At 37.0% G+C, this 12,417-nt stretch overlaps 1 protein-coding gene across 1 annotated transcript in view; it reads left to right on the top strand.

The window, feature by feature from the left end:
- LOC136261181 (uncharacterized) overlaps positions 1 to 11,790 on the top strand; it is a 156,029-nt gene extending 144,239 nt beyond the window's left edge. Inside the window, exons 8-9 of the mRNA XM_066055154.1 lie at positions 4,870 to 8,770; positions 11,537 to 11,790. Of these exons, the coding sequence (XP_065911226.1) occupies positions 4,870 to 8,770; positions 11,537 to 11,639 (4,004 nt within the window). The 3' untranslated portion in view covers positions 11,640 to 11,790. The remainder of the gene's footprint in view (positions 1 to 4,869; positions 8,771 to 11,536) is intronic.
- Positions 11,791 to 12,417: the final 627 nt, after the last annotated feature.

Below are 12,417 nucleotides of genomic sequence, written 5' to 3' on the forward strand. Positions count from 1 at the left end.
TAGCTGATCTCTCTACAGGGTGATTTGTTTGTAGCTGAATTCTTTACAGGTGATTTGTTTGCAGCTGAGCTCTTTACAGAATGGTTTCTTTGTAGCTGAACTCTCTACAAAGTAACTTCTTCTAACTGATCTTTCTACAGGGTGATTTGTTTGTAGCTGAACTATCTACAAAGTAACTTCTTCTAGCTGATCTCTCTACAGGGAGATTTGTTTGTAGCTGAACTCTCTACAGGTGATTTCTATGTAGCTGAATTCTGTACAGGTGATTTGTTTGTAGCTGAATTCTGTACAGGTGGTTTCTTTGTAGCTGAACTCTCTAAAAGGTAACTTCTTCTAACTGATCTTTCTACAGGGCAATTTGTTTCTGGCAGAATTTTCTACAGGGTGATTTCTTTGCAGCTGAACTCTCTACATGATGGTTTCTTTGTAGCTGAACACTCTACAAGGTAATTTCTTCTAACTGATCTCTCTACAGGGTGATTTGTTTGTAGCTGAACTATCTACAAGGTAACTTCTTCTAGCTGATCACTCTACAGGATGATTTGTTCGTAGCTGAATTCTGTACAGGTGATTTGTTTGCAGCTGAGCTCTTTACAGAATGGTTTCTTTGTAGCTGAACTCTCTACAAGGTAACTTTTCTAGCTGATGTCTCTACAAGGTAGCTAGTTTGTAGCTGAACTCTCTACATGGTGGTTTCTTTGTAACAGAACTTTCTACAAGGTGACTTCTTCTAGCTGATCTTTCAATAGGGTGATTTGTTTGTGGCTTCACTCTCTACAAGGTAACTTCTTCTAGCTGATCTCTCTACAGGGAGATCTGTTTGTAACTGAACTTTCTAAATGATGGTTTCTTTGTAGCTGAACTCTCTACAAGTTAACTTCTTCTAGCTGATCTCTCTGCAGGGTGATTTGTTTGTAGCTGAATTCTGTACAGGTAATTTGTTTGCAGCTGAGCTCTTTACAGAATGGTTTCTTTGTAGCTGAACTCTCTACAAGGTAACTTCTTCTAACTGATCTTTCTACGGGGCAATTTGTTTCTGGCAGAATTTTCTACAGGGTGATTTCTTTGCAGCTGAACTCTCTACATGGTGTTTTCTTTGTAGCTGAACTCTCTACAAGGTAACTTCGTCTAGCTGATCTCTCTACAGGGTAACTTGTTCGTAGCTGAACGATCTACAAGGTAACTTCTTCTAGCTGATCTCTCTACAGGGAGATTTGTTTGTAGCTGAACTCTCTACAGGTGATTTGTTTGAAGCTGAACTCTCTAAATGATGGTTTCTTTGTAGATGAACTCTCTACAAGTTAACTTCTTCTAGCTGATCTCTCTACATGGTGATTTGTTTGTAGCTGAACTATCTACAAGGTAACTTCTTCTAACTGATCTTTCTACAGGGCAATTTGTTCTTGGCAGAATTTTATACATGGTGATTTCTTTGCAGCTGAACTCTCTACATGGTGGTTTCTTTGTTGCTGAACTATCTACAAGGTAACTTCTTCTAGCTGATCTCTCTACAGGGTGATTTGTTTGTAGCTGAACGATCTACAAGGTAACTTCTTCTAGCTGATCTCTCTACAGGGAGATTTTTTTGTAGCTGAACTCTCTACAGGTGATTTGTTTGAAGCTGAACTCTCTAAATGATGGTTTCTTTGTAGCTGAACTCTCTACAAGTTAACTTCTTCTAGCTGATCTCTCTACATGGTGATTTGTTTGTAGCTGAATTCTGTATAGGTGATTTATTTGCAGCTGAGCTCTTTAAATAATGGTTTCTTTGTAGCTGAACTCTCTCAAGGTAACTTCTTCTAGCTGATGTCTTTACAGGGTCACTAGTTTGTAGCTGAATTCTCTACATGGTGGTTTCTTTGTAACTGAACTCTCTACAAGGTAACTTTTTCTAGCTCATCTTTCTACAGGGTGATTTATTTGTAGCTGAATTCTGTACAGGTGGTTTGTTTGCAGCTGAGCTCTTTAAAGAATGGTTTCTTTGTAGCTGAACTCTCTACAAGGTAACTTCTTCTAGCTGATGTCTCTACAATGTCACTAGTTTGTAGCTGAGCTCTCTACATGGTGGTTTTTTTGTAACTGAACTCTCTACAAGGTGACCTCTTCTAGCTGATCTTTCTACAGGGTGATTTGTTTGAAGCTGAACTCTCTACAAGGTAACTTCTTCTAGCTGATCTCTCTACAGGTAGATTTGTTTGTAGCTGAACTCTCTACATGATGGTTTCTTTGTAGTTGAACTCTCTCAAGGTAACTTCTTCTAGCTGATGTCTTTACATGTCACTAGTTTGTAGCTGAATTCTCTACATGGTGGTTTCTTTGTAACTGAACTCTCTACAAGGTAACATTTTCTAGCTCATCTTTCTACAGGGTGATTTATTTGTAGCTGAATTCTGTACAGGTGGTTTGTTTGCAGCTGAGCTCTTTAAAGAATGGTTTCTTTGTAGCTGAACTCTCTACAAGGTAACTTCTTCTAGCTGATGTCTCTACAAGGTCACTAGTTTGTAGCTGAGCTCTCTACATGGTGGTTTTTTTGTAACTGAACTCTCTACAAGGTGACCTCTTCTAGCTGATCTTTCTACAGGATGATTTGTTTGAAGCTGAACTCTCTACAAGGTAACTTCTTCTAGCTGATCTCTCTACAGGGAGATTTGTTTGTAGCTGAACTCTCTATAAGGTGATTTGTTTGTAGTTGATCTCTCTGCAGGTTGATTTGTTTTAGCTGAACTCTCTACAGGCTGATTTGTTTCTAGCCGATCTCTCTACAGGGTAATTTGTTTGTAGCTGAACTCTCTACAAGTTGATTTGTGTGTAGCTGATCTCTCTGCAGGTTGATTTGTTTGTAGCTGATCTCTCTACAGGGCAATTTGTTTGTAGCTGATCTCTCTACAGGGTGATTTTTTTGTAGCTGACCTCTCTTCAGGGTGATTTGTTTCTAGCTGATCTCTCTACAGGGTGATTTTTTGTAGCTGACCTCTCTTCAGGGTGATTTGTTTCTAGCTGATTGCTCTACAGGTTGATTTGTTTGTAGATGAACTCTCTACAGGGTAATTTGCTTGTAGCTGAACTCCTTACTTTGTGTCTAGTTTGTAGCTGATCTCTCTACAGGGTGATTTGTTTGTAGCTGAACTCCTTACATTGTGTGTAGTTTCTAGCTGATCTCTCTACAGGGTGATTTGTTTGTAGCTGATCTCTCTACAAGTTGATTTGTGTGTATATAGATGATCTCTCTGCAGGTTGATTTGTTTGTAGCCGATCTCTCTACAGGTAATCTGTTTGTAGCTGAACTCTCTATAAGGTGATTTGTTTGTAGCTGATCTCTCTGCAGGTTGATTTGTTTTAGTTGAACTCTCTACAGGGTGATTGCTTGTAGCTGAACTCCTTACATTGTGTCTAGTTTCTAGCTGATGTCTCTACAGGGTGATTTTTTGTAGCTGAACTCTCTTCAGGGTGATTTGTTTCTAGCTGATCTCTCTACAGGTAGATTTGTGTTGATTTGTTCATTGCTGATCGCTCTAAAGGTAATTGATTTGTTGCAGTTGAACACCCTGCAAAGTGTTTTGTTTGTAGCTGATCACTCTAAAGGGTAATTTGTTTGTAGCTGAACTCTCTCCACAGTGACTTGTGTGTAGCAGAATTCTGTGTATTTGAATTCTCTAGAGAGTGACTTAATTGTAGCTTAATTCTCTACACAGTGCATGACTTGTTTATAGCTGAACTTTCTTCAGTGTGACTTGTAATGTTCTGAATCTCTATAGTGGTATATTTGCTTAACTCTCCACATGGTGACTGTCTTCTTGCTGAACTGTCTATAAGATTAACTGTTTGCAGCTGAACTCCCTACAGAATAACTTGTGATGTAATAAAATTCTATAATGGAGTAAATAAATTAGCCGAATGCTCTATTAGGGTGACTGTTCTATTAGAGTATCTCGATCTCGCATTTGCTACACGGAGTTGGCTTTCGAATCATAACTCAGTGGTTTGTAATCCGATTCTTCTGTACTACTGCAAGGACTTTCTATGAAGATTATTTCAGCTATACACCGATTTTCAGCTCATTGCTCTAAGCGGTTTGCCTAGTAGGCGTGAAAACTAATACTTTTTTATTCATAAAAATCGATCGCGTAATTGTGACACAGGTTGGGTTTTGTGTCATATCTCCGTGGTCTTTATCTCGATTCCTTTCAAACCACCAAAAGGCACTCCTACGATGGTTACTCCATCTACATAGCAATTTTCAACTCATTCCATGAAGCGGTTTACCCTGTAGGCGTGACAACAAATCAATCTTGTTTTACGCGAATAATTGGTCATAACTCCTGAACCATTCATCGGATGTGTACCAAAGTTGATGCTAGGATTCGCCTTTGGACCCCCTTTCTGTGTGCCAAATTTCAAGGCGATCGGAGTACGCGTTTGCTTGTTATAGCAATTTTTGCAAGTGTGCGAAAAGACGAAGAAGAAGAAGAAGAAAACGAAGAAAAAAAAAACGAAACTTTGGCAGCTCGTATCTCGGAAATGGCTGGAGCGATTTCCTTCAAATTTGGAATGTAGACTCCCTTGGCTGGCGGGAAACTGTGTAGCAAATTTGGTTCCAATCAGATAAGTGATCACCGAGATACAAAGGTGTGAAAATGACGTTTTCGTTCTTCCTGTCAATATACTCACGGTGTGGCGTGCCGGCTTCTTGGGCCGCACGACACACTACCGTGTGTCTTGATATTGTACCCGCACAATATGTATAAGCACTTCTGCCCTGAAAAGCATCATCAATTCTTTTAGCATAGTTGATTATGCCTACATACTCATTGTATAACATTTGCAATAATACTAGTTGATCACCTATGTATGTATATTCCACTAATGTAGATATTAATCAAGATAGTTGTCATCAGAGCAGTAATGGAAACACGTATGATAATATAACATACAAAGTGATAATGGTCACTGTTAGGAATGATGACATGACTAATACTGGTAATCAAAACACATGTGATATGGATATTTGCTACTACCCACTTGATGAAGCGTTAAGACATGTCAATAACAATAGCATCATTAATATAACTATTCCGTATGATACATTACTATCACCAGCTAACTTGTCAAACCTCAGCAACATCACAATAGCTGGTAATAGTATGTCTGAAATCGATTGTAACTATACTGGAGCTTTGGTGTGTAAGGGTTGCAATAATGTTATCATTAAAAATATCAGGTGGATAAGATGTGGTTTCTTTAACATATCAACAACTGGATCTAATTCTCATAATAAAGCTCACCATCTGGATCCCATAGGTGGTTTATACTTTGATACTTGTACTAATCTAACAATTCAATGTTGTACATTTTTAACATCATTGGTTCAAATTTCTCAAGCATCAGGAACTGTGATCATTAGTACTGTTTACTATACAGATAATTATACAAACACTTATCCACAATCACATTATGAATACACTTATGGAGGCTTGTATGTTGAACAGTCTAACTCTATGGATCTAGTTGTTAATATTATTGATTGTTCATTTACTAGCATGAAACCAAACAGTGCAGCAATTCAACTGTTTGTAGTGAAGGCAAAAGACTCTGGAGTAAATCACATATTAATAAGTTCAACCAGTTTCACAGATAGCATCAACAATCAACCTGTACCAAATAACTATGGTAACAGCGTGGTGTTTATTAACATTTCTTCAAGTCACACAAAAGTTACATTGTCAGATGTGAGATTTCAATCAAATACTGTTGCTGATAATGGTAATATTTTGTCGATTATAACGAATGAAGATAATTCTACTGTACAGATACTATCCTGTGTGTTCCTCAGCAACACTGCTTCCAATGTGACAGTGTTTGAGACTGGACATTTGACAATAATCGATTCAGTTTTCAAGTACAATAATGGAAAATCAAATCTGATTCTCTTAAAGTATCAAACATCCATCGTTACCAGCTATGAAGGATTAATGTTCTCAAACAATACTGGTGGTCCAATGATGTCATTAAACAGTAACAACATTTCAGTCAGTTTTCTTGAATCAAAACTTCAACACAACACTTTATCTTCTGGAAATGGTTTAGTAATGTTATCAGACTATTATAATCTTAATGTTTTGCTTGCAGGCATAAAGTTTGTATCTAATGAAATTCTAACTGATGGAAGTGCATTTTACTGTAACAGCCATGGCTCTTCTACTGGACCACCACCTACACATAAAGCAGTTATTCTACATGTGGTAGTATTTAGACAGTCTGGAGGTAGTGATGGAGCAGGTATATATATATCATCGTGTGATTCTTGTAAGGTCAATAGTTCCTACGTACTCAAAGAAAGCATGTTTAATAACATCAACAGCAATTCCAGTGTAATCTATTATAAAAGTTCTGATGATTCACCGTATGACTCCAGCATGATGATTTCGGAGTGTACGTTTTCATATAACTTTGGTACAGTTCTTTATCTAGTCAATTCAAACCTGATGTTTGACAGTGGATCTACTCTGTTTAAAAGAAATAGAGCTGAACGTGGTGGAGCATTATATTTGGACTTTAATTCAAGGATAACATTTAATACACACTCCAAAGTCTCATTTGATCACAATGAAGCAAGAAGGTATGGAGGAGCTATTTATTGTAGTGTATCCACACATAACAATTGCTACAAAAATATCAGCAATATTATACTAGTACTTAATAACAATAGTGTTCAATTCAATGATAATGTAGATAGTGCAGGAAAGTATTCAGTGTACCTTAATATACCACAGTCATGTGATCAAATTTATCAATATTCTGCACCACATGAATTTGATCAGCAAATAATTACGTCGCCTATGGAATTAATATTAGAGCCTCCTGCATCCTTGCTGTATGATTCTAATCTAACAGACTTTAGCAGCATATATCCAACATACATTCTCCACAATATTATGCTTGGTCAAGACATTATTCTTTCAGCGTGTTTATTAGATTACAATAGAAAACCTGCTGGTATAGCACTGTTTTTTGTTACTTATATTGGAAGCAATAGAAATTATTCCCTTAGTGGAAGCAGAGGCTTATCAATTGGCCAGTCCTCTCAAGGAATTGACAACCTTCGGATCACTGGTACACATTTTCCTCATCACTCCTTTAATAGCTATTACTTCAAGTATTCTGATGGTGACATGCCAAACATTTCCTTTTCTGATAATAATTATGCTATATTGCAGTTATACTCTTTATATGAGACTGAATTGAAACCAATTGTAGTGAATTTAATAATAGAGATGTCACCTTGTCATTCAGGATTCTACTACAGTGATAAGGATGAAATATGCGTATGTTACACTACAGATGATATTGTATCATGTTCTGGTAGTAATGCTACAATCACAAGAGGTTACTGGTTTGGTGTTGTTAATGATCATCCTACTGTAGGAGTCTGTCCAGTAAATTACTGTGACTTTGATAAATGTGGTGAATCCTGTACCCTATTACCATCCCCAGATGAACAGTGTGGTGAACATAGGACAGGCACTGCTTGTGGTAGTTGTGATGATGGCTATATTTTATCATTTGATTCAGTTGACTGCATCAATAATAAAAACTGCACTGCAGGTCAAGCAATTCTGGTAGTTACAATGACATGTCTCTACTGGATGTTAACCATCATAACAGTGTTTGCTATGATGTACTTCAAAGTTGGAATTGGCTATTTATACAGTATCACATTCTATTACAGTGTAATAGATATCCTATTAGGACAAACTCTTCATACTTCTGGTGCCCTGTATGGGATGGTGACAATTGTGTCCAGCCTTGCTAAACTGACTCCACAGTTTTTGGGACAACTTTGCTTTGTACAGGGATTAAGTGGAATTGATCAGCAGTTTATCCATTACATACATCCACTAGCTGTTCTATTGATCCTGCTACTCATCAGTACATCAACACGATTCTCTCCAAGGCTATCCCTGTTTGTCAGTAGAGGAGTCATCCATGTCATTTGCTTTCTGCTACTACTATCATACACTTCAATAGCATCAACCTCATTGCTATTAATAAAGCCACTGACTTTTACTAGAGTGAACGAAGTTTACACGTACCTTTCCCCTGATTATGAATACTTTCATGGACGTCATTTAGCATATGGGCTAGTAGCTATTGCCTGTGGACTAGTAATTGTAATTGGGTTTCCTCTTTTACTCTTGCTCGAACCATTTCTCAACCACAAAATTAACTTCATAAGAGTCAAACCAATACTGGATCAGTTTCAAGGATATTACAAGGACAAATATAGTTATTTTGCCTCTTATTACATGATATGTCGACTGGTGATGCTTCTTATAGTGAATACATATATCACCAATGTTTTCACTGTCGCATATTTGCAACTTGTAGCACTCATAATAATGGCAACAATACATTTCATTGTGAGGCCATATGTTAGTGAGACCTTGAATGCTGTTGATGGGTCATTTCTGCTCACTATGATATTGGTTGCCATATTACAACCATTTGAGGCTTCAAATGGGTTCACTGCTAATACTATCATTGGATTAGCTTTCACTTTGCTAGTGTTGCCACTGCTAGTATTCTTATTCCTGGTTACGCCGTTTATGAACAGACAGCATATTAAAGGGTTTGTCATATTCTGTGTGTCTTTTGTGAGGTCAATCAAGAAGAATGAACCAAGGAACAACAATATTGAAATGCCTAATGTCAACCAACCATATGAAATTACTGTGGATGATGCATTGAGGAAGGCTACAGCAACAACAATCGCGTAAGTTTGTTTTTATGCACTAGCTTTATGCACTAGCTTTAGCTACACTTTATAAAACTTTGTGTGGGGAAAAGATCATAAAAAGTATTTTCCATAATATTATGAAAAGTAAAGTTGGGGTGTACAATATACTTTATAGCCCACCAACCATACTTCGTGAAAATTCAATTCTTAATATGGACAGATATGATAACTGAAATGTAACAGTTAGGTTAACAGAAAACTACTTAAGATTACACGCACTAATCTAAGACTTATTATACCTTACAAGGAAGTTGAAATACTACCAATAACATGCACCTGAAGTAGTACTATTAACATGTGGAAGTGTCAACCAGTGTGACTTGAAAAGATGAGCATATTAACATGTTTTATTTTATGGATAATCAAATCATTCTCTTGCCCATGCTATGTGAAAATAGAACTCTCAGCATTGGTCTCAACGCCAATATAGTACTCAGCTTTCCCTTGTGCTTAGTTGCATACCCTGTACTTTATTTCTACCTTGTTCTATATAGCATTGTCAGCCATGCTTTAACTACACTGGCTATAGTCTTACATTATTAAATACCCTTTTCTACACAAGCCACTGCCAATACATTTTAGTAATCTTATGAAGCCTATATATATATAGCAAGACACACGGTATGTCATGTGGCCAAGAACGCCGGCTCTTCATGCAGCATGTGTGTTGACAGGAAGAAAGAAAATGTGATCTCATACCTGCATAGCTCCATGGTCCCTTCTCCTAAGTGTACATTATACCTGTTCGCCAGGTAAGGTAGGCTACACAGTATGTTGATTAAATTCATTCCAGCCATTGGTGAGATGAGCATGGCCAAACTTTCAATTTATTTTTTTCTTCTTCAGGGGCCTACAGATTATTCTTTTCATACACTTTTCAAAACTTGTTATAAAAGCAAATGTGTAATTCAAGTACCTTGAAATTGGGTACAGATAAAGAGCATATAATGGTGAATAAGCAATCTCAAAAGTGTCCATGGTGCTATGATTGTTAATTCACATAAAAACATAAAACAACTGAACATCTGCTACAGGGTAATATTGCTGGGTGGTATACAGGATATACTAAGATACTGCAGTATTGTCATCAAACCAGTTCAAAGGTATTCACTTTGAAATATACTACAAAATTGCTGCTGTCCATTTACAGTATTTGGTGGATATTTCAAACTATGGAGCTTGAAAATAGATCGATACTCCGTAGTATGCAGTCAGTAGAAAATACAAATAAACTGCAATGTTCATTACTCCAAAATCAATACTTTCTAATAGAACAGTCGCTTTGTAGCGAAATTAAGCCTGAGTCAAATTTTTGCCCAAAATTCTTTCAGGAATATCCCATAATTTTCACCTATTATGCTCTTCAGCATTCCCATTATGCTTAATTTATGTCCCTAGGCTAAAAACATTTCTTGGTGAATATTAGAGTATTTCACTACAAGTGACTGTTCTATTAGACAGTATTGATATAAGGAGCTGTGTACAATGAATTTCAGCACTCTATTTGCATTTTTACTGATGCTCTATTATGGAGTATCAATCTATTTTCATAGAACTAAATGAAATATCCACCTAATATGCTAAATTATGCTGGCATAGCACTCCCATGCTTTTTATTATGCTGGCATATTGTAAGAAATGCCGTTAACCTAAGAGCATAATGAAAGCACAATAGGAATACTGAAGAGCATAATAGGTGAAAACTTTTGGAAATTCCTGAAAGCATTTTTGGTAAAAATAGCATATTTGACTCAGGCCTACATTCTACTGACCCCATTTGTTAAGTTGCTTCACTGTAGTTGTACCCAGTTATACTCATGGTAAAATGTCAGTAACTTTAAGTATATGGAACATAATTGTTTTACTAAGTTTTAAACTCTCAGTAAAACATCAGTGAATGCGGGTGTACTGAAAAACTACTAAAATAACAAACAATTAGCTGTTCCATATATTGGGGATATACTACTCCAGTAAACTAAGAAACTTCAAGCAGTGGCTAATGTTACACCGATATCGGTTCAGTAATCAGTATCGGACCAATATTGGTTACTAGCTGATTAATCAGTTTTGATTAAATATTAATCTCCACTACGCAGTGTAGTATAATGATGTGGGGGAGGCTAGACATAAGTTATTTGGCATTTTAATTAAGTTATGTGTTGATGGCTTAGCGGTGACTACAACCCATGCCCATAATGAACTGTCAGATTTTAGGCCATGCCCAACAGTAAATGCGGTTTTAGGTTTCTATGTAGTACCAGCCACTTGCCTCAGCTGTATAGTAGTAAAATCTACTTAAAATCTGTTTACCATGAGTAACTTTTACTTGTGGTATGCATCTAATTTTACATTGTAGCCTAGAATGAGCTGTATATCAATACTTATGTCACTAATATGAGTCATTTAATGAGAATGAGTGTTAGTGTTATTAGTGCATATCAGATTGGTTATATCGGTATCGGCTAAATATTTTGCTTAATATATATCGGTTATCGGAATAATCAGCTAATTTGGATATCGGTACAACACTTAAAAATGCATTACCGCCCATCCCTACAAATAGGTTTTGACACTCAAACATACACTCACTAAGTATTGGTATACTGTTAAATTAGTTGTTGCTATGAGTACACATTTTCACTTCTTTGTGGTCACTAACTTATATGGAGCTCAATGTAATGGAAACAGGCTAAAGGGAATATAACTGTAATTAGTAATAATTCATACCATGTCCAATAATAGAACTGTGCAAGAGGATCAGCCAAAATCAGTACAGGAACGTCAACCAAGTCCAGTAAAGTTCCGTGAATCTTTGCTAGAGCTGGACATACGGGATATAGACTGATCACGATATCACCAAATAACATTGTGAGCAGTTGGACATATATACACTGTGTGACAAATTAGAGTGTTATATGCATACAAGTAGTCATTTAGTCAGTATCCCCTTTTCTTGATGTATATATAACTAGGATTTTGCACTGACAACTTTTACTTTTTATTGTACACCTTTAGATTTGCAGCTGCCTTTTATATAGACTTCTTTTAGCTTGCATTTGTAGCAATCTGTGTAACAAAATAGCATTACAGTATATGTGATCCAGTCTGGGAAAAGGGGTCTTATCGCCTATTAAAAGTATCGAGAAATTCCGGTTTTAAGTATTCAGTTAGTGTATTGTAGCTCACCAGTGGTTGAAGCTACATATGTGTACCAAATTTAAGTTCAACTGATTCCTTACCTTCCAGAGCATCCACTGTACAAGTAGCCAACAGCGAAGTTTCCAGCCATTTTAGATAGTTTTTTGAAATGTGGTTAACTGTATCAGGTGAGCGGAGGGAGGCAGGGCCGGGAAGACTGAGGCAACTCAGACTGAGGGCACGAGGCTGTTTTAAAAATTGAAAAGGAAGGTGTAGGGATGAAGTAGGTCAGGTTATGGGCCAATCAGGTCTCAAAACTGGCTAAAATGAAAGAAAATTTACAGTACAGGTCTTTATTCAACACCACGGAGCTGTAGCTACATACAGCCATCCCCAGGCTGACCAGAGCTCCATTAATTAAGACCCCACACCGCACGTACAGATTGTCACTGGGCTTGGGAAAAGCAGCCAGCAAAGGCAGACCA

Source organism: Dysidea avara, chromosome 7 (assembly GCF_963678975.1).
Source record: "Dysidea avara chromosome 7, odDysAvar1.4, whole genome shotgun sequence".
NCBI lineage: Eukaryota > Metazoa > Porifera > Demospongiae > Dictyoceratida > Dysideidae > Dysidea > Dysidea avara.